General features: G+C 53.8%; 8 protein-coding genes and 1 non-coding gene across 9 annotated transcripts; 3 read left to right on the top strand and 6 right to left on the bottom strand.

The window, feature by feature from the left end:
- The first annotated feature begins 202 nt into the window (after positions 1-202).
- On the top strand, positions 203-4,127 carry BX661DRAFT_178730 (rab-GTPase-TBC domain-containing protein). Its single transcript, XM_051534997.1, has one exon. The coding sequence runs from the start codon at positions 596-598 to the stop codon at positions 4,067-4,069; it is 3,474 nt and encodes a 1,157-aa protein (XP_051393277.1). The 5' UTR covers positions 203-595; the 3' UTR covers positions 4,070-4,127.
- A 41-nt stretch (positions 4,128-4,168) lies between these two features.
- Positions 4,169-5,118, bottom strand: BX661DRAFT_178729 (Snf7-domain-containing protein). The gene has a single exon (XM_051534996.1). The coding sequence runs from the start codon at positions 4,991-4,993 to the stop codon at positions 4,322-4,324; it is 672 nt and encodes a 223-aa protein (XP_051393276.1). The 5' UTR covers positions 4,994-5,118; the 3' UTR covers positions 4,169-4,321.
- Positions 5,119-5,693: 575 nt separating this feature from the next.
- Positions 5,694-8,465, top strand: BX661DRAFT_178728 (uncharacterized protein). Its single transcript, XM_051534995.1, has one exon. It carries the CDS (start codon positions 6,194-6,196, stop codon positions 8,390-8,392), a length of 2,199 nt encoding a protein of 732 aa, XP_051393275.1. The 5' UTR covers positions 5,694-6,193; the 3' UTR covers positions 8,393-8,465.
- A 201-nt stretch (positions 8,466-8,666) lies between these two features.
- BX661DRAFT_t33 lies at positions 8,667-8,740 on the bottom strand. Its single transcript has one exon. It is a non-coding gene; the product is annotated as a tRNA-Val (tRNA).
- A 3,083-nt stretch (positions 8,741-11,823) lies between these two features.
- On the bottom strand, positions 11,824-12,770 carry BX661DRAFT_169422 (uncharacterized protein; the record flags this gene model as incomplete). Its single annotated transcript, XM_051533518.1, has 2 exons — positions 11,824-12,480; positions 12,723-12,770. 2 exons carry the CDS (start codon positions 12,768-12,770, stop codon positions 11,824-11,826), a joined length of 705 nt encoding a protein of 234 aa, XP_051393274.1.
- A 1,158-nt stretch (positions 12,771-13,928) lies between these two features.
- BX661DRAFT_169421 (ribonuclease H-like domain-containing protein) lies at positions 13,929-15,223 on the bottom strand (the record flags this gene model as incomplete). The annotated part of the gene is made up of 3 exons (XM_051533517.1): positions 13,929-13,983; positions 14,349-14,456; positions 14,490-15,223. 3 exons carry the CDS (start codon positions 15,221-15,223, stop codon positions 13,929-13,931), a joined length of 897 nt encoding a protein of 298 aa, XP_051393273.1.
- A 408-nt stretch (positions 15,224-15,631) lies between these two features.
- Positions 15,632-16,195, bottom strand: BX661DRAFT_137187 (uncharacterized protein; the record flags this gene model as incomplete). Its single annotated transcript, XM_051532691.1, has 1 exon — positions 15,632-16,195. A coding segment is annotated over one exon (564 nt), but the record flags the coding sequence as incomplete, so codon positions are not given.
- An 869-nt stretch (positions 16,196-17,064) lies between these two features.
- BX661DRAFT_178714 (2-isopropylmalate synthase) lies at positions 17,065-19,135 on the top strand. Its single transcript, XM_051534994.1, has one exon. The coding sequence runs from the start codon at positions 17,329-17,331 to the stop codon at positions 19,114-19,116; it is 1,788 nt and encodes a 595-aa protein (XP_051393271.1). The 5' UTR covers positions 17,065-17,328; the 3' UTR covers positions 19,117-19,135.
- On the bottom strand, positions 19,136-21,352 carry BX661DRAFT_178713 (uncharacterized protein). Its single transcript, XM_051534993.1, has one exon. It carries the CDS (start codon positions 21,005-21,007, stop codon positions 19,184-19,186), a length of 1,824 nt encoding a protein of 607 aa, XP_051393270.1. The 5' UTR covers positions 21,008-21,352; the 3' UTR covers positions 19,136-19,183.
- Between the last annotated feature and the right edge of the window lie 6,448 nt (positions 21,353-27,800).

Raw genomic sequence — 27,800 nt, 5'->3', positions numbered from 1 at the left:
ATCACCCACATTACTTATATTCTCGTTTTATTATTTTATTTTTTTCACAGTGAAAAAAGGAGAAAAAAATAGCGGATCTCTTTTTTTTTTTTTCAATCGATCCCGTTCGTTCGCAAGATTTTTTGTTTGTGCGCGTCGATTCATTTTTATTTGTTTACTCTGCCAAAAAAAAGGAAAAGAGCAAGAAAATAATAATGTGCATATTTCATTTGGAGATTTCTGAGTGCTGTTGCCTGCTCGCGGGTGTTTTTGTTTTTGTTTGTTGAAATCCAGCTTGTGACCGACACTTTATTTTATTTACCGTCGAACAGGCCAGTTCACAGCTTCCTTGCTTTTTCTTTTTCTCCCTTGCCTTCTTTTTTAGTTTATTTCGATATACTTGTTGTTTTAATATTATTATTACTTTATCTGTGACTTTGCTAGCGGTGCTAATCGAATCGTATCCACAACAAACTGCTTGTTTTATTAGCTGGTGTATTTTTTAAACCCAGAAAAGAAGACCAGCACCCTTATCTTTCATCTTTGCTCCCCCGCACAACACACACATTGACACAAGACAAGACGCACGCCGACTAGCAGCAGAAGAATACCCGGAATGGCAGAGATGACGACACCAGAGCGAAACAGCGGGGAAGAAGGGCTTAATCTTCTTCAGCTGCAGCAAAATAAGCAGCAAACGTTAACCAAAGAGAGCAGCGGATATTTTACCCCGCCAGCAACAGCAATACCAGCAGCTTCGATCACAGCGCACCTTGGAACACATAGTGTTGCTTGTGCCCCGACTGCCGCCACCAAACAGAAAAAGGAGCAGCGCTCTTCTCTTTCACTGCCAATTACCAATTCGAAACCACCCGCTGCCAGCCGCCGATACAGCGCCAACCCAAACGACCTGTCAACCTACACTTCTGTGACGCCGCTATCTCCGGCTACCAGCCCTTCACGCAGGCGAATTAGTCTTTCTACAGACAAGTTTCTTCCTCCGCTGCAAATTCATAAACGCCTGTCGACGCCGACCCAGACACCAATTATTATTGGCGGGCCGCGCGCAGCGCCACTGCGGATTGCAAGAAAGGACTCTAAGATCGACAGCAGCAACGGCGTCGCCTTGATGCTCGCGCGCGCTGAGGTGGCCAACGACCTTTTGTATAAGGACCCCAAGCGAGTGGTCATTGAGCACGGACACTTGCATACCGACGAGGGCACCCTGCAGTCGCTCATTGACGTCTCAACGCCCACTGCTGCCAAGCAGCTGCAGGCTCTGGTACCGCTGCAGACGCCGGCGCCACTGGTGGCCTCGGAGTTTGCATCCGAACTGGCAGAGTACACGGCCAGCGCGCTGTCCTCCGTCTCAGCGGTGGACGTGGACGTGGACGAAGACGCAGACAGCGACTACTCTCCCAAGCGAAGCACAGACAGCGAGACAACGGCGACCATGGCAGACAGCAGCATGGGCAAGGCCGGTAGTCCAGAAAACAAAGGCGACAAGGAGGGGGGTCACGGGCTGAGCAAGGCCCCGCTGACCGTCAACACACAGCAGGCAGTCGAAAGCAAAAACAGCGGCAGCGGCAACAGCAGCTGCCGGCCTGACAGCTACAAGGTGTATCCGGAGGGCGACGACCGCGCGCTGCCGGCGTTCATCCTCAACAGCCAGACCATCGAGGAGCTGGACGCAGTGACCGGCGCATGGGAGGCGGCACTGGACACGCTGGGCGACGGCGACTTTTGGCGGTCGGTGGTCAACGACGTGGACGGGCTGCAAAAGCGCGCGCCGCTGCATCTGTCGGCCAAGATCCGCGCCGGCATCCCGGCGGCGGTGCGCGGCGTCGTGTGGCAGACGCTGACGCAGGCGCGGTCGACGTACCTGCAGACAGTGTACACACAGCTGATCCAGGAGTACTCGCCGCACGAACGCATCATCCGGCGCGACTTGACGCGCACGTTCCCGCGCATCCCAGTATTCAAGGGTGAGGGCGGCGAGGGCCAGCAGCGGCTGTTTCGCATTCTCAAGGCGTACTCGCTGTATGACGCCGAGGTCGGCTACTGCCAGGGCCTGGGCTTCATCATTGGCCCGCTGATCATGAGCATGGGCGAGTGCGAGGCCTTCTGCGTGCTGGTGCGCCTGATGGAGACGTATGACCTGCGCGGCATGTTCACCGAGGATATGGCCGGCCTGCATCTGCGGCTGTTCCAGTTCCAGCTCCTGGCCGCTGAGATTGTGCCCGACGTCATGGCGCACCTGGAGCGGTACGGCGTCGTGGCCGCCATGTACGTGCCGTCGTGGTTCTTGTCGCTGTTTGCGTACACGATGCCGCTGGGCTTTGTGCTGCGTGCCATGGACGTTATCATGGCTGAGGGCGCGCCCGAGTCGATCATGCGCATTGGCATTGCGTTGCTGCAGCGCAACGCCAACAAGATCCTGCGCCAGGACGACTTTGAGTCAGCCATGGGTGTGCTTAACGGTGGGCTGTACGACGACGAGAACAACTCAAGAGACCGCCCTGGCTTTGTGCTGCAGGAGGCTGCCAAGCTCAGCGCTGTCGTCACGCAGCAGCGGCTCGAGGAGCTGGAGGCCCGCTACTGCAGCGAGCAGGGCATTGTGCCGCGCACTGGCCGCCCCAGCATGTCGTCGCCGACCGTTGCGGCCGGCGCCGACGCAGCTGAGGCCACGACGAACCACGCGATCATGAAGTTCCTTGGCTGGCCTTGGACCAAGGACTCAGCCGGCAGCGGGGCGTCGTCGGCGCCGACGACGCCGCAGGTGACCAGCGCGCAGCCAAAGTGGCGGGTCAGCAGCCTGGGCAGGGGCCTGGGCGCAGGCAGCGACTCGGACGACGACGCCGCCAATGCCGACGAGCTGATTGCCCACCTATACCACCAGCAGCAGCAGCGTACGGGGCGCATTAGCCCACGTATTCTCGAGCTGACCGAGTCGCAGCGGGCGCACTCGCACCAGCTGCGCGAGCAGATGCTCAAGTCGCTGCAGGCACAGGACAACGCGCCGGCGACGATGCTAGGCATGGTTAGCTCGCTGGCCGCGCAGTCGCAGAACCAGCAGAACCAATATGGCGAAGTCAAGTCGCGGATCTCAGTTGCTGACTCCCTTGCCTCGGACAACAGCAGCGGCGGCGACTCAGGCTTGCATAATTGCAGGTCGCCAAGCTCAGCTGTGCCGCGGGGAGGGCTCGGCGGCGAGCCCAGCGACAGCGCCTGGCGTGACGAGGTACTCGAGCCGCTGCAGCGCCAGCTGCACGACGCGCGAGTAACATGCGACACACACCGCGACGCGCTGGTGGCGCTGCAGGTCGACCACGAGGCGCTGCGGGCCGAGCTGGCAATGGCTAAGACTCAGCGCGCGGGCCTGGCGGAGGACAACGAGCAGCTGCGTATGGCGCTGCGTCGTGCTGAGGCCGGCCGTACAAAGTCGCAGCAGGAGTCTGAGCACAACTTGGAGCGCGCACAGAGCTCCGAGGGGGCGCTCATCCAGGCGCGCATGGATCTCGCGGAGGCCGACGAGGAGAAGCATCTGCTGGTCAGGCAGCTCAACAACCTACGCAAGTTCATTGCTGCCGAGTCGGCAGGCAGCACCTCAGAGGGCGTGCAGCTGTCGCCGATCCAGGAGGACGGCGTGCTGTCACGCACCCGCATGGTATCGATGGACGGGTATCCGCAGGCAACCACTATCAGCAGCCCGCCGCTGGGTGCCAAGCCGAGCCGCTTCAGCATCTCGAGCATTGCATCGAACTGGTCGGCCATCCGCGGCGCTATTGCCAGCCCGCGGCCGTCGATGCAGCAGGACGCCCCCGGGAATGATTCAAGTGCTGACAGCGCTGCCCCTTCACCGGCGCCGCTGACAGTGTCGACGCAGCAGGGCAGTGTGATCCGCACGCACTCGGCCTTGTCGCCGCCAGTGCTCTCGCCTGCGCTCAGCACTGGAAGCCTGAACGGCAGCAGCAAGCCGTCAGCCATCCCGCTGGCCATGCTGCACCGCAGCAAGACGTCGCCGCCAATGACCATGATGACGTCGCCCACAGGAGAGGACGATAACAACAACAGCAGCAGCAGCAAGTGATTGCCATACTTGAGACAGCCAGCCAGCAAGCAATCAAACAACGCACACACATTTTTTATTTCATTCAACTTTTCCTACTTTTTTCTCTAACTAAAAATAACGCATTTATTAGTGAGGAAGAGGCCGCATGCTGTAATTAATGAAAGTAAGAGAGCCGGAGCCGGATACGCAACACATATACATACCCCAGAGAAATACACGGAAATGGCAAGGTCATAGAAAAGGAGTGCGACACGCATTCAATAAATGCGCTTAAGCGGCCATCCCCATGCTCTCACGAAGCTCGGCCAGCTCGTCGTCCTCGTCCTCGTCGATGAACGATGCAACAGCAGCAGGCACCCTGCCTGGCTGCCTAACCGCAGCCGACGGCACCTTCGGGAGCGACACGGGCGCGCGCTCAGCATTAAGCAGCTGCTTGTCGAGCTCCTCCTGCTCAAGCTCCTCCAGCTCGGCATTGAGCTCGTCCTCGTCCAAGTCAGCGCCAAACATCTGCGGCTGCGAAATGGCCTCGGACACCTCGTTGGCTAGGTCCATCTGTTCGCGAATATCGTCCATTGTCTGGTCGACCTTGTCAATGTCCAGGTCCTTGTGGATGCCCTTCATGGCCTCGGCGCCCTTCTGCATCGCCTTCATGGTCTCCAAGTTGACGTTGGCTGCCTCAATCGCCATCACCTGTGTCTCCAACGTCATGCGTGACCCGCTTATTTTGTCAATTTGCGACTCCAGCAGCCGCTTGCGCTTGAGTGCCGCCAGGGCTGCCTGCTTGTTCTTGGTCGCGTTTGTCCGCGCGAGGCGCAATTCGTTTTCGACTTTAGCCTGCAGGTGTGACTCGCGCTTCTCGAGCATCGACAGGTTCTCGCGCAGCGTGATGATTGCATCCTTGGGCGTGGCCTTTGGTTTGGACCCGCCGAAAAAGAGTTTCATTCTGGAGAACTAACGTGATGTGTGTATGTGTAAAATTAGAGAATAGTACAAGTGGATTTATAAGGAAAGAAATAAGAAAGAAATTGCAGATTGAAAAGAAAGAATTGCAATGCGCAAGCTGCCACCGACAGTGCTATTATTTGTCGCACGGCTTGCCTTCACAGAGTGAATGGGGCACGTGCATCTCAATAGTGGTCACCAGCAGAGCGCTAATCCGATCTGCTGATCATGATTAGCTCGCTGGGGACAATGGGGTGGGACGTACTCCATGCTCAGAGCCAGATCCACAGCCCGAGCCAGCCGAAGACAAATGAGCCAGTCGGAGCCAGAACAGGAGCACAATCAGCCCAAAATCATTGCCACACGCCGCAGCCAATAAAAATTTAAAGAAGGCTCGACCTTTTTTCTTTTCCTTTATTTTCATTTCTTTGGCTACTGCCACAGCATTTCAGTTTCCGCATTGTTGTGGTTGCGCGTCTGAATTGTTCTGCTGTGCCTTTTTTCAGTCCGCTGTGTGCCCTCCCCATTTTGCTGTTCTTTGTGGTTTGATAATTGGTCTTTGTATGAGGTCGAGTTTACTACTGCTGTTATTATCATGGCATGCATCTTAACTTTGGCAGCCTCGAGCCCCGCCCGCCCATTGCAAAATAAAAAAGAAATACTGGCCCCCCCATCGCAGCCACGCAGAAAATAGCATCAGAATGACATGACATGCATGATGAGGGCAGGAGATAAAATAAACAGGCTGGCTGGCTGGCTGGCCCGCCAGTCTGAAGACCAGCCGGTCCAACCTGCCCTGTTTTCTGGCATTGAAAATCCGATCCTCGCCTCGCCTCGCCTCCCTTCTTTCTCACCGTCTATTTTCTCTCTCTTTCTCAGTGGTTTCCTTTTATCCCCCCCTTTTGCCTTGCATATTATTTTTCCAGCACTTTATTTTTTGCCTATTACTTGCTTCCAACCTTTACTTTTCTCATCCTCTTCTTCGCCCCCCTTTCGTTATTTCTCCCGCATCTTTCTCTTCCACTCTAATCCACTCTGTGTGTGTTTACCTTTTCCACCGCCTACCTTCTTTCTATACCCGCTCAATCTGACGCTTTCCTCATTTCCTATTTTTTGTAACGCTTCAACTCATTCAACAATCCCATCTCTGACTTTACGAAAACACAACAAGGACCTGCCTTTTATTCTATCATTTCCATTATGAGCTACAACCACACAGACAGCTATTACGATGACCCAACCAGCACAGCATTCGACTTTCCGCTCTCCAACACCCAACTGCAGCCGTATCAGCCAGCCAAAAAGCTGCAGCGCCAGACACACACCGACAGCAACCTGAACATCCAGGCAGCACGCGGGCGGTCGGAGAGCGACGGCTACCGCACAATGTCGACGCGGTCGTCGGACGACCGAGCGCCGCTGACGACGTTTTTCGGCTCGCAGGCGTGGCAGCGCATGTCGACGGCGCTGCCGCAGGGCGTGCGCGACCCACTTAACATCCACGAGCTCGAGCGCGAAGAGCGGCTGATGCCCTTCACCGAGGTGGGCATCAGCGCCATGGGCGACCAGGCCCAGGCCGGCGCGCCGTCGCACTACGGCACAGCGCAGCAGGGCATCGCCGGCGAGAAGCACAGCGCGAAGCACACGAGTCACTTCACAGCCAACTTTGTGGCGTCGAGCGGCGGCGGAGCCGAGACGGCACCGAGCGCCATTGACTGGGAGTATATGCAGGACCACAACCTGCGCACTGGCGGCCTGCCGTCGCTGGACCAGGTGCTGACTCGGCGCACAAGGGCGCCGCTGGCGCTGCGCGACTTTGCTGTGCATTGCTCGGTCAGGCAGCCGCAGGCCAGGCGCTGGCTCGAGTTCTACATGGCCGCCCGCACACACGAGAAAATGTGCCTGGCCTACGACAGCGACCTGCGCCACGCCAAGGCGCGCAGCCACTATGCCAGCGCCGACAGCCGCATCCTTCCCAGCTCGAACACCGGCTCGGCTTCGGCCTCTGCCGAGGCAGCAGCAGCAGCAGTGGCGGCCGAGTCGCTGGACCCGAGCCGCCGCGCAGCAGCGCACACGGCAGCGATGGAGTCGCTGTCGCGCGGGCGCGGCGACGACCAGGTGCTGTACCCGGACGATGGTGCCAACGAGGCCATGCCGGCCGACGCTCGCAACACGTCGCGGCGCAGCAGGCGGCAGAGCTCGCGTATGGCGATGCAGATCCAGTCGTCGGCCGAAACCATCTTTCTGCGCTACTTCCGCGCCGCGCTGGACCCCAGCCTGATGCAGGGTGCGGGCACCTTCTGGCAGACCAACTCAACGACGTCATCGGCCGCTGCCGCTGCGCGTGCGCGCGAGACCGCCGGCCGCAGCGGCAAGATCGGGTCGCTGAAGCGCATGCTGACGCAGAAAACCAACACGCGCGTCATCAACGGCCTGCGCCCGACGCTCGACGACCCGTACCACCAGGGCTACGGTGTCGCCGCCACTGACTCGGTCTACGGCAGCGCTGGTGGAAACAGCGCCTCCGGAGGCCGCGTGCCTGGCGGGTCGGGCGCCGCCAGCATGTATGACAACAACTTTGGGCGGCTCGGCTCAACCCCATCATTGGTCATGTCGCGCGACCACCTGAACACGCCAATCACAGGCGACTCAGACGCGCCGGCCATGCTGCCTCAGTACATGCCGATGCACCGGCCCGGCGGCGGCGGCGCCTTTGGCAGCGGCTCGCGCCAGCAGCACCTGTACTACCACATGCCGTGGCCGCCAGAGATCCTGACCGACATCGAGCAGCGCCTTTTGCACGACGGGGCCGCCCTGGATGCAGCGCTGTTCTCCGAGGCGCTGCTCTACGCTTACGACGTGCTGGACACATACTACTTTCCCATTTTCATTGCTGACGCTGTGTCGCGCAACGTTACCCGCGACCACTGCGTCTTGCGCGTACTGTTTGCCTTTGTGTTCTTGTGGTTTGGCTTTGCCCTGCCGCTAGCGCTAATCCTGCTTGACCATGTGCCCAAGGCCCAGCGCGCCTGGAGCGTGCTGCCGCTGTTCATCGGCTGGTGGAATATGGCAGTCGGATTTGGAGGCTGCGACTTGCTTCTAGCCGCCATGCGCAAGTACCAGTCGCCGACAATGAGGGATACCAACACTGCTGCATCGCGCAAGGACGCTGACTTTGGCTTGAGCAAATCACCGCAGCAACAGCCGTTCGGGTCGCTTAGCTCACAAGTCGGCGGATGGCGCAGGGCATGGTTCTCAACACGCATGTCTGTTGACATGACTGCCACTCGGATGGTTCGTGCGCGCAGCATCCGCTGGTTCATTGGAGCTCTTGCCATGACTGCCATCACTGCCGCTATCTTGTGCGCTGTGCCAGGAACCCGCATCTACCGCAACTAAACAGTGCTTTTTTATAAATATTTTATATGTATCATTCCCGTTATTATTAAATGTCGTTTCTTATCCAAAAAAATTGCAAATGTATGTCACAGTTGAGGCACATGACTTTGCATGCTGCCTAACTGAGAACAATGATAAGTTTTATTATAGTTTATTCATGTCATAAAAAGAGCGGCTGTCGGGCAGCCAGGAATTGCTCTCCTTGGAAGAAATAAATATTCTCTTTGATTGTACCCTGTATTGCTCATCTGCAATAAATAAAAAGCAGCAAAAATGATTCCGGCGAGGTTCGAACTCGCGACCTACGCCGTGTAAAGGCGGTGTGATAACCGACTACACCACAGAACCATTGAACCCAGCTTTAGTAGAACTAATCGGCTAAAACCTCTGATAGTACATGCTTATCAATGTATACTATCCAAACATATAGCCTTATTACAAAGACATTTATGATAGTAGTAGGGCGCTGGTAAAATACATGCAAGCACACTACTTTATTTGAGATTATGTGGGTTTTACTGCACTTGCGGAATAAAATTAGCTGTTAATTTTTTTGCCAAGCACTCATGATTACTCTTTTTCTCCTGCCTTCCATAGACAGGCGGCAGTGCAACATGTCAGCCATGTCAAACACTTGGCTCACATAATTTCATTTATTGGTTGGTCGACAAATAAATTAGTTTCTAGCAAGTGCCAGGCTATTTTCCATCTTTTTCAAAAAATTTAAAGTCACCCTTTGTTCCATTCTTCCGCTCTTCATTTTCCAATTAAAATAATCGCTGTCGAAAAGCAGCACCACTTTATATTCTATGCTTTTAATTGCTTTTTTGTCACATAACAAAAACTGTAATAAATTGGGACTAACATTGGCCTCCTTTCTCCAAGTCCATCTATTTAAAAATCATGTTTTTGCGACAATTGTTTACTGATTTATAGTGCTATCAAAATAATTTTAGTGTTGGGTTAAAAACGCATGATGCTTTAAAGTCTGTCTTTTACTCCTTTTTCATTTTCTTTATTATTAATTTGCGCAAATGGTTTTGAAGTGACTGGTAATAGAATAATTGTTAGAAGGAAAATGTAAAGGTAGCCCAACATTTTCGACGATAATTGCATAGGAGACAAAGTGGACCAGTCAGATTTGCTGGCTCAAACAGCCAACACAGGTGATGAAGAGATGCATGCATGGATTCGACAGGGATACATGGAGGATAGTGCATTCAAGAAGGTCTACCGCACTTTGTTGCACCCAAATGAGCTGATCGACAAAGGCTGCAACAAAAATCAAGTGCTATGAGGAAGTTGATGGCCTCCTCTACTACATTGCTGATATACTGTTGGGCACACACTTCCTTTTTTGCCCAACACCCATCAATTGCACTTTTCTTTATGAGCACTAAGACTCACAATCAAAAAGGGCAAAATAACAACAATAGTCATTAGTTCAGCTATCTTTTCTTTTCCGAGTTTTAGTTGAGCTATATATATTCTATTCAAGGCACTAATCAGTTGTTTAACACACGCGGCTCACCAGCACTACACTCCAATAGTGCGCCAAGGCATTGGTGTCAGAGACAAAACGCGCCAACACATGCCGCAGGTTCTCTGGTTGCACAACCCCCACCAGCATAGCCAGTGGCACTGCCGCCTCCCATGATGTGCGCAGGCACTAGAGCAAGTGCAGAATCAGTTGGTTGGTGTATGCATACTTACCAATCGCCAGCCTGCGACGCAGTCAGCGCACCAGCCCTGGACTTAATTCCAGCTGTACCTAGCTGACACTTCGCAGCATGAACTCATGAAGAAACGCAATACCCCACGAGGAAACGCTCTGGTTATCCTGGAGGACGCACGCGACAATGAGGTCGACGGCGCCCAACTCCAGCAGCTGCACCATCTGCGGATTCGCCACTTCCGTTGCGTTTTATTCTGTCGCTGCCGACCGATACACTGTGAGAAAAGTTCACAGCCACACGAGACTCTCCGACAGCATGGGCAAAAGCTCAAGCTCAGACACTGACTGCTGCGCGGCACCGAGCAATGCAAGCAGAGGCGCCAGATCGATCATTCACCAGTGGTACTCGGTGCCCAGCGCAAACTTCTTTGCCATGGCCGCATATACCGACACAAGCACAGCGTCTGACCGCTGCCTCTGCTTGCTGCCGCCTTGAGGCAAGTCGTTGGCTGACTGCAGAAGTGCCTCGCTGAGCACCTCAAGAAACCCGCAGCCGACTGCCCGCCGCATATGCTGCTTGAACACTTCTGCGCCTGATGTGTCCAGCAGCCCGAGAAACGTGGTGGCTGCCCGAATCGCCACTGCCTTCTCCCTGCGTGTGTGCATAGCGTCCGCCAGCGCCTCGATGTTACCGGCCCGAGCCACCCTGCCGACCCGCTGCGGCATCATCACCAGCACCTACAGCAACACAACTGTCCTCAACCGGCCCTCCTCCTCTGTTGCTGAACTGCCCTGAGCCTGCGCAGCTATCAGCAGCATTATCTCTCACCGCATAGCCGTACCGAGCAGCAGCTTAGATGCAGTATCCCACAGCTTAAAGTTGTCTGAATGTAGCGCCAATTATGCCAAGAGATTAGCCATTTCAAGCGTCTGAATGTCCAACGCTGCCTCATTGTCCACACTCTATTTTGAAATCACTGGCCCTGGCATACTAGGCGTATCGCTGGCGCTTCTTTTGTTGGTGTGCGTAGCAGAAATCTAACCTGTACTGCGATTGGTCCAGCAGATGCGAAAGTACCTTGTACGTACGTGTCGAGCACTGCTCCAACGCCAATTGCAGGGTAGTACCAACTATCATCTATGCCAGCGAAAGACTATTGAAAGTGTTTGTAAAAAAGAAAAGCTACTAAAATGTAAAATGCGAATTGTAAATTGGAATGGGAATATGAGAAAGTAAATAGACTAATTAGAAAGAAAAACGTTAAATTGAAATCATTTGGCAAAATAGTAAAATCGAAAATTATGGATACAATCAACCTTCAGTAAAGTTGGTCAATGTGCAAGTTTAAAAGTATTTGTTGTTTACAGTTAAAGTGATCGGTGGATCGGCGAATTTGTAAATAAAAGAAAGAGTTAAAAACTTTAACATAATCAAGAAAATAAGAGCAAATCAAGTGTTGATTTTTTGGGATCATAAAAGCTATATTAAAAACAAATATGAAAAACCTAAAGTGTGCGTATCTTTTTGAGCAACTCAGCATTGATCTCGTCCTCAGTCGGTCGCTTAAGCTGGCCATTATTCTCTTTGAGGAGCTCAATCGCCTTGGGATGCATAAATTCAGGAGCAGCATCCCAGTTGGCCCGTCAAACAAATTTCTCGTCCCACAAGAGATGGTGGTTCATAACCTTGTTTTCTGGTTCAAAAAGGAACTGACGCATCGCACAAATGAGCTATTTAAGCCTAGGGTTGATGTTTTTAACACCAAACTCCTCCCAGCAAGACAGCATCCTCTTGGATTAAACCCCACTTTACGATGGCAAGGGGTGGATAATCCAGGAACTTGAAGCCCTGGACATCATCCCTCTTAGTGCCGGCTGGACGCACTGCGTCTATAACGACATAGAGAACACTTTCCAGGTCGTCAAGGATTCCCCGGATGGGGCTGCTGCTGAGCATGGGAATTCCCATGAAAAGCGGCGTCCCTGTAAATGGGTCCTTGGCCACCTCCACCTGTCCCACTGTTCTCGCATTGAACCCCCGCTGCTCGGCAACCTCAATGTGTTTGAGCTGAGTTGGGTCAATGTCCCTGGCAGCATCCCCAGCAGTGCTCCAGCCAATGACCTTGGCACAGCCCCAGTCAATGACATACACCTTGTCGTTTTTGATGCACACATTCCCTGCCGAGATGTCCCTGTGCAGGACACCAATGTTATTTGCTTGGGCAAGACACAAGGTTATCTGCTCGACAAATCTAGGAAATAACTCATCTTTCTGATCGTTGGGCTTGCCTTTCAGATACTCGGCCATTGACTGGCCATAGTACTCCATGAGCACGAGCTCCAGTCGGTATCCATTAAGGTTGCTGGTGAGCAGGCCACTCGAAAAGATCTCAGGAATACATTCGACTGGTCTCTTGTTGAGGATGGTGTATGCGGCGCTTATCGCGTACATCAGGGGGCTCCGATTCCCCGGGTGGCAGTTCCTCCCTTTTTTGAATTTTCTGGGGCGTTTGGAAAGTACCGCCTGTCTTACTGTTCTAATAACAAATAAAACAAAATTCTTTAAATGTGACTGAATTACTTTTATATGCACGCAAAATAAACAATAAACAATTCATCAATATCATAATAATTCGTTTATATTCAAGTACTTACGCCTGTTGGATTCGGTAGAGTCTTATTCGGAGGAGCTAGCTCAGACATCATTGAGAGAAAGAAAAAGAGAGAGAGAGAGCGTGTATGTGATAAGCACCGAGGTATGGTAAAGGTAATAAAAAGTGAAGAAAAAACAAATTGTTTCTACTTTTAATATTTGCTTTTTTTACAATTCGTACCATTTCGTTCAAAGATGGAAAGTTGCAAAGGTAAAAATTTGTTGGAATAGATTGCGACAATAATAAAAAACAAACTTTTTTAATATAAACAAAAAAATTTGAGCTTCTCGCTGTGCTCGCATTTGGTTGGCTGAAATATCGAAACAAGAAATAATTACATTTACGGATTAATTTCCAATCGGCAGTTCTTTTTCCTTGTGCATTGGTTTTGAGGTTTTATTGTTTCTTTTGGGAGCATAGTGACCCTGCCATTCACTGCTGTAAAAAAATGCTTCCCCTGCGCATACACTGAACCAGAGATGCATCCATGCTCCATCGCCTGGCTGTCAGACCAATTGAGACACAGCGCCACATTTTCCATGTGTGATACAAGAGAGTGCGGCGTGTCCCCGATGATTAATGAATCAAGCACCAGTCAATTCCAAGCTCAAACACGTATTATTCTACTATTTATATTGCTTGTATGCAATATTCCAAGTGATTGATGCAGTTACTCTTGAGCTTTATTTTATTCCATTTTAACAAATAATTTTTATAGTAACCCTCTCTGCGGGAAGAATTGCCTCCATGATATTGTTATGTAAAGGGGGGGGTGGGGAGCACTATTAAAATAATATTAAAAGGATAGGTATTAAATTATTAAAGGTTTATTACTAATGTTTTTAAAGTGCTATTATCATCAACCTCATCATATATGTGTCTCAATGTCTTTGTGGCACACACTGGCAGTTGTGTGCTCCGTTTGCGAGAACTGGTCCTTATGAGCGTAACCCGGATCTCAGGTATGAAATTATTGGTGTATCTGTATTCGTGCGCTCAGCGCGTCTATTTTGAGACGGACAGTATGTCTGGATGTCAACAGTGGCATCTGATTTAGTCCCATGTAATTTGGTCAGTATCAGATCTATCAGCAAGCTGGCAGGAATCTGTCTCATGATTTTCCCCCTCAGCATCTAGCTCCATATCCTCGGGCTGGATAACAATATTTACTACCACGATCTACTCCGTCAGCACCTTGCTCATCCAGTCATTGTCCTGTCAGCAGCAAGTCCTGTTTGGTAGGGAAAGTGTAATCATGTCCCCTACAAAAGGCCAGTAATTTTTCCTGTTGGCTCCCAATCCACATTACAGTGACCAGATATCTGGCTGTAGGTGAGTTGCATTGGCCACCCTGTCTGATTTTCATTCTGCTCTATGCCCGAGTGTCTTTATACCCATTGTATATTGAATGGTTCCTTGCAGGTCCGGAGCCAGGGTAGCACTAGTCAGCCAAGATACTCTTGGTTAAACGTTCATTATTATCTTATTATCCACTTAATTTGTCCCGCATTAATATTCAATTTTCATTCAAAGATCAATTTGAGATTACGACAAAGCTCCCCTGACTGCAAGCCTATCAGCTTCCTCATTTCCTTCAATGCCAGAGTGACCACGCACATGTACAAACCTCACTGAGCCACTACGTTCTCTGATAAGCGTTAAAGCGTGCTTCACTAGATCATCATTCTCCACTGGTTTACCTTGAGAATTAATCCATGCAGTCCTCTCCCAATTCCTAAACCACACTGTCAAGCAGTTGATACTATACATAGAGTCCGAGCAGATACACATATTGGGCACCGTGGGAGTGACCTCTAGAGCGCGGATAATGGCGCTGAGCTCAGCTCTTTGGTTTGTCTGTTTGGGGCCAAGCAATGGCTCCGCTAGGTTGCGCGGGTCCGAGTGGCCAAAGTACACGCCGAGTCCGGCGCGTGCACCTTTGTGGCCGTTCTTCGAGCTTGCGCCATCGGTGTATACTACCAGTGTGCCGTCGTCGAGGATTCCTGCAGCGGGGGGCTTCATGCCTGGATGTGTGATGGACTGCTTGGTTGGCTGTGTTGCCCGTGGTGGCCGTGTCCTGCCCAAATTCGACAAGTTTAAGCGGGTGGGTCCAGCTGCTGTGTCAACAGTAGTAGTAGTGGTAATCCTGCTTGTGTTGTTTTTGCTGTTATTATGGATATTAGTGGCGCTGCTGCTGCTGCGACTGCCAGGTGTAGTTTGATATGGTGCTGGTCGCTTGTTGCGCCCAGGACCGACAGGCGTTACTGGTATCCGCATCGCGGTGGTCGTGGTCGTAGTTTTGTCTGCAAGGGAAATGCCGGCAGCGCTGCTGGCAGTTTCGTTGGCAAAGGCCTCGGCCTCAGTGGCGGTTTTGAAGCGCTGAAACTTTGCGCTCGGGTATCCGTTGACCACGGCCTTGCACTCGTCCCAGGAGCGGTAGACGCCGGGGCTGCGGCCAACGCGCACGGCGTAGTAGCCGCCAGCTGGTGATTTTGATGACATTGACAGTGGCGCAGTAGTGTGGGCGGAGATGGTGGCGGGCGTTGTGCGATATAAATTGAGAGGGGAAATGCGAGAAGAAAACAAAAACAAGCGCGCGAAATTGGCAGAATTAAAAGGCATTAAAACAAACATAGAGCCAGAGAGAAGACAAACAGAAACGGAATCAGGAGCGGCGAGCATGCCTGCTTTTTTTCTGGCTGCCTTTCACTCCAACAAGTGAGCGGGTGCGATCAAAAGTGGTAATATTTTTTATTTAACCGCCAGCAAAAGATTGAAGTACAAAAAATCAGTCGGATCAGATCAAGGCATTTTACCAACAGCGAACGACAGCGGCAAGCGACAGGTGCCCTGGGCCTGGGCCTGGGCCTGGGGCTCAATCTAGAAGGGCGCGGTCTTGAGCCACTCGGCCTCCTCAGGCGTGGTCTCCCTACCGAGCGCCTTGTTGCGCGACGGGAAGCGGCCAAACTCCCTGATGACGTCGCGATGCATCTCCGCGTACGAGCCAAAATCGTCATTCTTGGCGTCCTGCTCAGGCGCGCCCAGCTTCTCGGCCAGCTCAGTGTACAGCTGGACGCTCAAGTCCTGGGCCTCAATGTCCTCGGCGTGCATCAGCGGCATGTACACAAACGACTGTTTGACGGGCGGCAGCTCTGCGTGGAACTTGCGGCGTACCATGTACATGGCCAGTGACCGCGCAATGGCGTCGCCAGCAAAGGCCCTGGCCTCGCCGCGATACATGTTGCGGCCCATTTGATCCAAAAGCACAATCAAAGCCAGCGTGCCCTGCGCCGAGTCCTTTGCGTTCTCCACGTGCGCCTTGGTCGCAATCACCTCCGAGTGTACAGCTTGGAAACGCTGCTTAATTTGCGCGTCGATTTCGCTGGTCGGCTTGAACCACCAGCTCTGGAACCCCACCTGGCCGGCCTCCTGCAGACGGTCAGACTCGGCAAACCAAAACGCGTTGATTTCGTCAAACAGCTTCTGCGACTCAGCCTTGGGCGTAGCAACGGCTGCTGTGTAGCTGCGCACCAGGGGCAGCTGTCTGCGGATTGTGCTTGCGAGGGGGCGCTGCTTCGCCTGGAGCAGCAATTTAGATGCGTTGAACATGATTTGATAGGTGAATTGTGCGACAGTAAACAAGTGATTATAGAGTTTATAGAGTTGAATTGAATCGAATCGAATCGAAATGAAGAGCAAGAAATGATTCAGGCGAATTTCATTTTTCCACTATTATTACGGTAATGTAAAAATTGCAGGCCAATAATAAAAGCGGGATTGTTCAAATATCAAGCCTCAAATCGGACAATCTAATCACGCACGCCACGCATTTTACGCACCTACTGTATCTGGGCGATGGATGGCAAATGCTAGCCTGGCTAGGATAGGGCGGAGAGGCTGCCAATTTATCTTTTTTCCCTTGTCATCTGGGCAAACAAAGGAGAAATCCTTATTTGAAAAATAAAAAATTGGGTGAGTTGAAAAATGCTGCTGATGACGCTATCAGCGATTTGGTGACTAAATTGGGAATTGGGGAATATAAAAAATTATTGTACATAAACGGAATCTCCTCGTCTAAACGTTATTCCGGACACGGAGCGTGAATGTGACAGCTTTGCGTTGGTTTTTTTTTTCCGGACAAGCTTTGCAAGTGACACAGACCACAAAGTTTAATAATGAAGTACAAACTTTTTTTACTAGTGTTTGGCTCAGAGAAATGATGAGTCAACAGCCAAAGCTAGCGGAAAAAGCAAAAAAATTAAAATGCATCAAAATATATGCCAAAGTAATAAAAGAAGGAATTATTTTTCTGTCAGCGTGTATGCGCGCATTCGATTGTTCGGCGTTGGTCTGGTCAATTTGGTTTTGTATAAATACAAGGGGGAGGTTTTCTTGTGGAAGATGAAGGATGCTTTCAAAATAACGTTCTTCTTTTTTCTTCTTTCTTGATACACAGACCATCAAAAAATTTATTTTCTTCAATCAATCAATCAATCAATCAATTCTATATATCTCGTTTTTCTACTTTCTATTTCCTAAGCATCAATAGAACTGGACACGTATACTTGGTACTCATCTTTATACCTTAAATCAACCGACAAATTACAATGGTCTCTTCCACAATATCACCATCGTCGCCCGCCAAGAGCAAGCTGATAGTCTTCGACACCACGCTGCGCGACGGCGAGCAGTCGCCAGGCGTGACGCTCAACACTGAGGAGAAGATTGAGATAGCGCGGCAGCTCTCGCGCCTGGGCGTTGACATCATCGAGGCTGGCTTTCCAGTCGCGTCGCCAGGCGACTTTAATGCCGTGCAGCGCATCGCGCGCGAAGTCGGAGGGCTGATGGAGGGCCGCGATGGGCTCGAGCCGATGGTCATCTGTGGGCTCGCGCGGTCGGTCAAGAAGGACATCCAGACAGCGTACGACGCAGTCAAGGACGCGCCGAGGCACCGCATCCACGTTTTCCTGGCGACATCGGACATCCACCTCGAGTTCAAGCTGAAGATCAGCCGTGACGAGTGCAAGGCGCGCATCAGGGAGATGGTCGGGTTTGCCAAGAGCCTGTGCGCTGACATTGAGTTCTCGCCCGAGGATGCCGGCCGGTCGGACCGCGCGTTCCTGTGCGAGGCGCTTGCTGTGGCCATCGAGGCTGGCGCCACGACACTTAACATTCCAGATACTGTCGGCTACAACACGCCGCACGAGTACGGCGCGCTGATCGCGCACCTCAAGCAGAACACACCTGGCGCTGATAGCGTCATCTTCTCGACGCACTGCCACAACGACCTGGGGCTGGCCACGGCCAACACGCTGGCCGGCATCAGCAACGGCGCGCGGCAGGTCGAGGTGACCATCAACGGCATTGGTGAGCGCGCCGGCAACACTTCGCTCGAGGAGGTCGTCATGAACATCCACACGCACCCTGACACGTACCCGGTGCACCACACCATCAACACGCGCCTGTTGTTCTCGACGTCGCGCATGGTCGAGGACCTCTCGGGCATGGCCGTGCAGGCCAACAAGGCCATCGTTGGCCGCAACGCCTTCTTGCATGAGAGCGGCATCCACCAGGACGGCGTGCTCAAGAACAAGACTACCTATGAGATCATCCGCCCCGAGGACGTCGGCGTCACCACCGGCAACCTGGCCCTGGGCAAGCACTCGGGCAGACACGCCTTCAAGACCAAGCTCGAGGAGCTCGGCTACGGCGGCGCCGCGCTTTCCGACGCGCAGTTCCAGACGGCGTTTGCCAAGTTCAAGGACCTGGCCGACTCCAAGAAGGCCGGCGTCACTGACGGCGACATGCACGCGCTGGTCGCCGACATCCGCTCGACGTCGCTCTCGGGACCCACCAGCGCGCAGCCCGACGACACCACCGCGGAGGAGTCTGCGTCGGAGGAGCCGGCCGCCGTGCAGTACACTCTGAAGCAGCTGCACGTGTTCACCGGTGTCAACGTCATGCCGACGGCGACCGTCACGCTGCACGACGCGCACCGCGGCGTTGACCTCACGGACGTGGCCGTGGCCAAGAACGGCCCGATCGAGGCCACGTACTCGGCCATCCAGCGCATCATCGGCAGGGACATTGAGCTGCTCAACTTCACAGTCTCAGCCACCAGCGTCGGGCAGGACACGCAGGGCAAGGTGTCTGTGCGCATCGCGCAGTCTGGGTCGTCGTCAACGTCAGTGGTCTCGTCGGCAACCGCGTCACCCAAGCCAGAGGAGCAGCTGCTGACGTCGTACGGCGCCGTGCCAAAGTTCTCTGGTGTTGCGTGCAACGTCGACATCATCACGGCATCAGCAAAGGCATACTTGACGGCCGTCAACCGCATGGTCAGCCACGACTCGGCAGACAACCGCGCCAGCCACAAGCAGCGCAACGTCGAGATCTAGATATAAGAGACGATGGCCTATTTTATTATTTTATTTTATTGTCGAAATATATAGATTTTGGTTCATATTACTCAGACATGTCGCCGAAGCTGCCGTACGACCCGTACAGCTCGCGCATCATGCCGCCGATTATCGACAGCTCCTGCACAACCTCCCACCCAAGCATGACCTGCGTGTAGTAGAACACGTACCGGATCCTGTCCACCGCCCGCTGTGCAGCAGCATCGGCCTCGCCAACGCTGATCTCGGGCTCGTTGCCCACCAGTATATCTCTCATGGCATCAGCAACACGGCGCTGCGCGGCATGAATCGGGGGCAGCACCGACGGCAAGGGCGTCTTCAAGATGAGCGCCGACGCCAAAACGTACATGGTCAAGGACAACAGCGCGTCGCGGTGCTCGCGCTCAGCGGCCGACTGGCGCAGCAAATCGCGCTCCACGCGCAGCCTGATATACTCGGCGCTATCCTCCGAAACCGCAGCGGCACTTGCAATCACTTGGCCCAGCCGGCCGTCCATGTCGGCCTGCTCGCCGCGCTCCATCAGTACTGTGGACGACAAATCAATGGGCAAATCCAGCATCGAAGCTCCCTCGTCACTGGCAGTGTCATCGCCATCACCATCGGGCATATTCATACGACCGGACTCTAAACCAGCAGCAGCAATCTTAATGCTGGTGCCGCTCTCCTCCTCTTCACCATCATCACTGGTATCGCTCGTAGAGGCAGTTGGGTGGAGATGTTGTGCGACCACGGCCATGGGGACAGGCAACATGACCCAGCGTGCGGCAACCATGGCGTCGAGCAGCCGCTGGCACGCGTTGATTATCCGCTGATACGAGATCAGAGGGAAGGGGCCCTTGAGCCGCGGCTCGTTGAGCGTGTCGCTTAGCAGCGACCGAATTTCAACCAAGGCGCTCTGCAGCTGCATCTCGCCGTCGAGGTAGTCGCGCACTGTGCCGAGCGCCGTCCACCGGTCCGCCGGCACTGATGGCCGTGCGCCAATGGCCGCCCCAGAAGCTGACGGCTGTGGTCCAGCTGCTGGCGCATCGGAAACTGGCACCGCTGCCGCCGCCCACAGCGCGCGCCACAGCTGGTCGTACAGCAACAGCGCAGTGAGCATCCACCAGCTGAGCGCCTGGCGCACGCGCACGCGCGCCTCGTACGGCCACACATACAGCGTCACCAGCATGCCGGCCAGCACGCCCAGCGCAACTGACATGGTGCGGCGCACGGCCAAGCCAGCCACACTTTCGTCGCGGTCCTCGTTGGCCACCCACTTGTTGATCAGGATCACGCCAAAGGTGATCAGCGCAAACTGGCCGATCTTTGGATAGTTGCCGTGAAGGATAATGCGGAAGCACGGCACTGAGAACAGCACGAGCAGCGTGTACGTCAGCACCGGGCAGTCGCGGCCAACCTCGTATACCAGGAACGCGGCGAGGCCGCCGACACACGTGCCCAGGATGCGGTAGGCGCTGACCAGCAGCGACCCGCCGACGGTCGGCACCATAATGGCCGCGGCCGAAATGACCATCCACTCGAGCCGCTGGCGGCGAAACTCCCAGTACACGTCGAGCGACCAGTAGCACGGCAGCGACAGCGCCGTCACCAGCAGCGCGTACTTCGTTGCGAACCGCACGTTGAGCCGCCGCGCCCACATGCACGCGTGCCAAATGCCGCGCGCCAAGCGCTGCACCGCCGACGGCTCGGCCGATGGCCGCCGCGCGTGCAGCGACCGCGGATCGGCGAACTGCGCAACCTCGTAGCGCGACTCCAGCTCAGTCGTCGCGCCGGTGTCGCACAGCACGCGCACACGGCCGGCTGCCCACCGCAGCGCGCGGCGCACGTGCTGGCCGAGCCGCCGTGGCGAGCGCAGCTCGCGAGCCAGCATCTGGCGCGGCGTCGGCGGCGTGCGGCACAGCGCGGCCACCGCCGGCAGCAGCGCGCTGAGCAGCTCGTCGGCGAACTCGCGCAGGCTGAAGACAAAGAAGTACACGGTAAACAGCAGCTCTTCCGTGGTCCTGACGGAGTCGCCATTGCCGGACGACGCGGGCGGCCGCTTGCCGCCGCCGGGCGAGCCGCCCAGGGGATGCTTGCCGCCCAGCCCGCCCACCGCCGCGTCGTAGTCCGCTTGGAACGTCCGCAGCGCGCCGGCTGCTGCCGCGCGCACAGCTGCCACGCGCCGGTCGGCGCCGGCAAGCGACCCGGCCAGCGACCCGGCCAGCGCCTCGTCGACCAGCTCGGCGGCGGCAGCCAGCGCAGCCTCGCACGCCGCGCCGAGCCTTACGACGGGCGCGCGGATGCGGCCGATGACTTCGGCGTACGCCGCAGCGTCGACGCTGCCAGGCTCGGCGGCGCGCAGCTCAAGGCCGCAGCTCAGCGTGCTCAGGTGCAGGCTGAGCCCGTCGAGGCAGGCGACCAGCGCGCGCGCCTGCGCCCGGCGCGCCCACACGCTCCACTCGGTTGGCTCCAGCGACACGGCGTCGGCGTGGCGGCGCAGCTGCTGCAGCCGCTGGCGGTGCATGCGCAGCGCGTCCTTGAGCTCCAGCGGCTTGGCGCCGTGCAGCTTCTCGCGGCCGCCGGCCGGCGCGTCGGCGCTGACGATCGGCGCCAGCAGCTGCGGCAGCACAGCGCCGAACGACGCCAGCGTCGTCTGCAGCTGGCGCCGCAGCTCCTGCGCCGCCGTCGTTGGCCGCACCGTCCACCCGACAGCCAGGCTCACGGCCATGCCGGTCAGCACGGCAACGAGCACGTGCGCGGACTTGCGGCCGACGCTCTCGCCAACGCCGTCCGTCTGGTTGACGACCGGCGCCTCGCGTAGCATGACCAGGTACAGCGCAATGTTGGCGATGGCTGTGGCCGTGCCGACCGACGGGCGCGCGGCATTGGCCTTGAAAAAGGCCAGCACCCAGCTGAACCCAAACACAAAAACGCCCAGGCTGACGGCCTTGCTCTGCCACGCCAAATCCGCGCCCGGCATGCTGTACACTGCATGCAGCCGCTCGCCGACAAACAGCGCCGTGTATGTCACCAGGCTGGTCGCGCATACCCATAATGCGCCGACCAGCCCGCCCTCGGCCAGCCCGCTACGCGTCTTGGCCGCGTGGAACCAGATTGTCGCGTTCGTCACCAGGTGCGGCGACATGTACTCGGGGTCGCCCAGCCACTCGCGCAGAAACGGCACAAACGGGAACAGCGCTGCAATAGCGTACGCCAGCACTGCCTTGAGCACAGCCGCCCACTCGTCGCTGATGCGCCACTGTTGATTAGAGGTGTTCGTTGTTGGGCTGGACGCGTGTCTGCCGAGCAGTGCCGAGCCCTCGTCGACTACTGCACTGAACGTATGCACGCTTCTGCCGCTGCTGCTGTCGACTGGCTCTGTTGGTTCTGCCTGATTGCTTGTGTCGCCTTCGCTTTCTTCGCTGCCGCCGTCTGGTTTTGGCGCAATTCCGATTTCGTCAGCGACCCACCACGGCCGCGTCTGCACTCCGAGTCGACCCGTGGCCGTTGCTGCTCCCTCTGTGAAGCTGCGCCGAATTGCCGGCGGCGACGCCATTGGCTGCGCCATCGGCTGCGCGTACCCAGGATAGCTTGGCGGGTGTAGCCCCACTGTGCCCACTACTGCCGGCACCACGGAAGCATGTAGCTGCTGGAACACTATGCTGGCCCTATTGCTCTTGCTGTTGCTTCTTTCCGGAATTCCTGGCGCGCGCACATTAGGAGGTAAAAGTTGACTTTGAATTTCGCCAACTGATTGCCTATGTCTCCGCTGTGGCTGTGGCTGCTGCTGCTGTTGCTGTTGCTGTTGTTGCTGTTGCGGCTGCGGCTGCGGCTGCTTGTTGTCGCCGTGGCCCTCTTTGTGCATGCGAATGCTTTTAAAAAATAAAGTATTAAAAAAATAGGTTAAAGTATAAATAAAAAAAGGGCAAAGAGTAACCAAGCATTATTATTATTATTTAGGCCTAGTGGCTTTTTAACCTATTGATTGCTCCTATCTTTTTAATTCAAGCCAAGGAAGCCCCCACCCATCATGAAATGAAATGCTACTTTGTTATTTTATTGTGGCTCCTTGAATAATGAACCGGCAGTGGCACTTTGACATAATCAATTACCGATTTTTATCTATAGTGCATGGAAGGAAGATGGATGAACCGCAAACGACAATCCAGCCTTCTAGAAACCACAAACCAGCATGTGATTATTAAATCTTGATTTAGCAATAAAAGCACAATACACACAACCTGTCAAAAAATCGATCACATTTTTATAGATTTTCAATTTCAGCAAGACAAGCAAATTGTGACAACAGTTGGAAATAGCAAAACAATTTTTTTATTTAAAAAAAGCTAAACAAACTAAAAGCCTTTGGTTAAGCTTGTTGGGCACACATTCCCTTAGTAGCCCAATGCCCATCAGTTGCCATTTTATTTGTGAGCACTAAGACTCATAGTTATAAAAGGGGTAAAGCAACAAGATTTATTAGTTATGCGCTTCTCTTTCCTTAGTTTTTATGACATAAATGAGTCTAGTATTCAACACACTCGTTAACAAAGCTCATATAAGAGTTAAACCCCAACGTTTGATAAGGCCAGATATGTAATGAGATTTGGACTAGCTATAATATATATTAATAAAAATGAGACTACGGAAAGGGCTGAAGAGCTCACTATTCAGAATTCTCTGTACGCGTAAAATATCATAAATATATTTTACACGTCTGCGCTGTCACGTAACTCGGCCCCCATTTCTGATGTCACAATTTTGAGGAAGTTGACAGCCTGCTTTACTACATTGCTGATACACGACTGTGACTCTGTATTCCACACACTGATGGTGTAATAAAACTTATTCGTACTAACTAATTTTATTAAAAATCCACTATAAGGGAGCTTAAAGAGCTCCGCTTATCTATTCGAAACTATCGCCCGTGAAAATAGAAATCGCGATCGTAAACAATCACAATTTCAAACAATCGCAAATTCCCAATTGCAATTGTCACGTGACATCGCAATAATTGATGTCACATTTGCCCCCATTTAAGATCAGACTCCGGCGATCGGCTTGTGTTTTGGATGCGCTGCTAAGTATTTGTCGTATGCCTCTGTCTCCTCCACGTTGCTCTTATTTTCCCATGTCCGTCCTTCAACGCCATAACCTTCCCAATGGACCAGGTATTGTTGTTTACGGCACCACACACGGTCATTCACGATTTTCTCGGCATGGTACTCGAGATGGCCCGCGACTTCTACAGGCGGGGGTTCTGAGCGGAGTTCGGCACGGTGATCTTCGGCGGCATGGTACTTTTTCAGGTGTGACCATGAGATGACTGGATGTATGTGCATGTCCGGCGGCAGCTTGAGGCGGAATGCATTTCGGCCGATTTGCTTCACGACTTTGTAGGGTCCAGCCCATTTATGCTGCAGGGAGTTGCTAGACCGGTTGCGTAGGTAAGGTGGCGTTGTGAATTTTGTGGAGACCATGACCTCATCACCCGGTACAATGTCGGGCATGGTTACCTTCTTGTCGTGGTTCTTGATCATGCGTAGTTGTGCAAACTCTATGTTTTCCTTGGCCTCATCGCTAATTCGTTTAATCTTGACAATTGTGTTGTCTGCGTCGGCATTGGGGTCAGTGGTTAAGGTGTCGAACACAATATCGGCGGCATTCAGTGGCTGGAAGCTATAATTCGTATAGAACGGGCTGTGCTGTGTCGAGCTGTTGCTGCGGCTGTTGTAGGTGAACTCGACGAGTGGCATGAACTTGTTCCAGTCGTTCTGTTTGTTGTTGCACATTGCGCGCAGCATTGTCTCGAGTATCTGGTTTACGCGCTCTGTCTGTCCATCTGTCTGTGCATGGCTGGCAGTGGACATATTAAGTTGCGTTCCCGTCCGTTTCCACAGTGTAGTCCAGAATGATGAGCAGAATTTCGGGTTGCGGTCAGAGACAATGGATTCCGGCAGGCCGTGCAGGCGGTAGATGGTCTCGAAATACAGGTCAGCAGTCTTCTGGGCGGTCGCGGCATTGTGTGTTGGTACAAAGTGTGCCATTTTGGACAGGCGGTCTACGACGACCATGATTGCATCATATCCATCCTTCGTCTTAGGTAAGCTCACTATGAAATCCATGCTCACGCTTGACCAGTTGCGTCGTGGGATCTGTAGTGGCTGCAGTGGTCCATCACTTGGCCTGTTGCTGCCCTTGACTCGCTGGCACAGGTCACACGTTGTGATGTACTTCTCACAATCCTGATAAATACCAGGCCAGTAAAACAGCTCGCTCAGCTTGTCGTATGTTGGTCGGATTCCTGGATGCATTGCAGTGTCATGAAACTCAGCCAGCAGCAAGGATCTGTCTTGTTTTGAGCCGACGCAACGGCGTCCTTTCTTGAACAGGATGCCACCTTGTGTGTGGAATTTGTCAGCAATCTCGCGTGCAGCTCTGGATGTCGGTTCTTTGCCACTGCTAATTGTTTCCATCATGTGTTCCAACTTGCTGTCACCCTTGTAGGAGTCTTCGGGGTTTGCGCTCGTCTTCAGCGCCATTGCTGTGATGGCTGCCATGCGTAGCTCGACTCTCTCCCCCATCCCTGAAGAGCCAAGCCCATTGGCTCCATGAAGCATAGTATTGAGGGAATCGACCTGTTCCAGGCGTGGTAGTAAAATCTTGGTCGGGATCAGCTGTGCTATGCGGTCGTGTGCAGCAAACGGAATTGACTTGGCACCTGTGTTGAACAAAATCGCCGATATCTCGCCACGGTAGTTGCTGTCGACAACACCTCCAAGAATGGTGACACCCTTGGACACCAGGCCGCTGCATGGGGCAATACGCAGGTATGTGCCGGTTGGTGTTGTGGCAGCAATGCCCAGCGGGATCGTCAGGCATGTCTTGGGCTTGAGCATAATTTCCTTTAAGCAGAACACGTCGAAACCAGCATCCTCTGGGTGTGCCTTGCAGGGCATTATTGCGTCGTCGTGTAGGAGTTGGATTTGTAGTGTGTCTTCGTTGGTCGTTGGGACAGTCAGTGCGCACAGGTTCAGGTTGTCGAGAGCATTGATCAGGTCTTCGATGTCATCGTCTGGTTCGTCGGTATGTTTCGGTGCTGGTGGTTCTGGTGGTTGGTTTGTGTTTGTCAGTTGTGGTGGTGGCAGTGTCGACAGTAGCAGCTGATTTTTGTTTGTCGGTGGTGGTGGCTGTTGTACATCTATTGTTGCAGGTGTAGGTGTGGTTGTTGGTTTAGGTGCAGGGAGCGATTGCTTTGTGAGTTCTTGGATGGGTGGCTTGTCTGGTTGCATGGTGTGTGAGCGGGACAGGCCGTCAGCGACTGGGTTCTTGCTGCCTGAGCGGTATGTCACTGTCATGTCAAACTCTTGAAGTAAACTCAGCCAGCGTGCTTGACGGTTTGAGAGTGTCACTTGTGTGTTTAGGTACTTGATGGACTCATGGTCGGTGATCACATTAAATGGTGCGCCCATCAAATAATGGCGCCACTGTGTGAGTGAGTGGATCACTGCCAACAGCTCTTGTTCATGGACTGGGTAGCGGCGTTGTGCATCATTCAGTTTCATTGAGAGAAAGGCGACAGGCTTCCAATGGCTGTCATGCTTCTGGTGCAGCACCGCACCAATGGCGGTGCCTGAGGCATCTGTCTCAAGTTGTATCTCGCGGTCAGGGTCGAATTGTTGGATGATTGGGGCCTCTGACAGGCAGTTTTTGAGCGCAGAAAATGCCATGTCAGCAGCATTGCTCCAAGCAAACTTGTCAAGGCGTAGTATATCCGTCAGGGGCAGTGCAACCTTTGAATAGTCCTTGACAAAGCGGCGATAATACCCGCTTAGCCCGAGGAAGGCGCGTACATCTGTTGTCGTTTCAGGCGTGCGCCACTCCTTGATTGCATCTACTTTATGTGGGTCAGTTGCAATGCCATCAGCAGTCAGAACGTAGCCCAGGAAGTCGACGGATTCCTGGAAAAACGTGCATTTTTCTGGCTTTGAGTGTAAGTTGTGCTGCTTCAGGCATGCGAGCACTGCGTCGAGGTCATTGGCATGGTCTGCCTCAGAGCGCGAGTACACTAGGATGTCGTCGAGGTACACTATGCATGACTTCCCAATCAGGCTGCGTAGCGCGTGGTTCATGGTTCGCTGAAAGACTGCTGGTGCATTGGTCAGGCCGAATGGTACCACAGTAAACTCGAAGGATCCAAGCTTTGTGCGGAAGGCAGTCTTAGCAATGTCGGCATCCCGGATCCGGACCTGGTGGTATGCTTGCACCAGGTCAATCTTGGAGAATATCTTGGCGCCACGGGTGTCGTCGAGTAGGTCGTCAATGCGCGGCATTGGGAAGGCATCTTTGATGGTAACTGAGTTGAGGCCACGATAGTCAACACACAGTCGCATTGTGCCATCCTTTTTCTTGACAAAGAGGACAGGTGCAGCCCAGGGTGACGTTGACGGGCGGATATAGCCCTTGGCAAGCAAGTCGTTCAGTTGCTTTTCGAGCTCTTGCATCTGTGTATGGGCAAGGCGGTAGGGTGCACGTGTGATAGGCACCACCCCATCCTGCACATGTATTTCCATTTCAGGGCCACCTGCTGCTGGGCGGCCAGTTGGCGGCTGTGATAACACTGTCGAGTATTTCTCATTAAGCTGCTTCAGGTGGTTTTCGTTTGTTGAACTGATTGCTGCGAC

This window comes from Kickxella alabastrina (genome assembly GCF_025024165.1).
Source record: "Kickxella alabastrina strain RSA 675 chromosome Unknown BX661scaffold_5, whole genome shotgun sequence".
Taxonomy (NCBI): Eukaryota; Fungi; Kickxellomycota; class Kickxellomycetes; order Kickxellales; family Kickxellaceae; genus Kickxella; species Kickxella alabastrina.
Note: the sequence above shows the minus strand (reverse complement) of the source record. Positions and strands in the feature narration are given on the sequence as shown.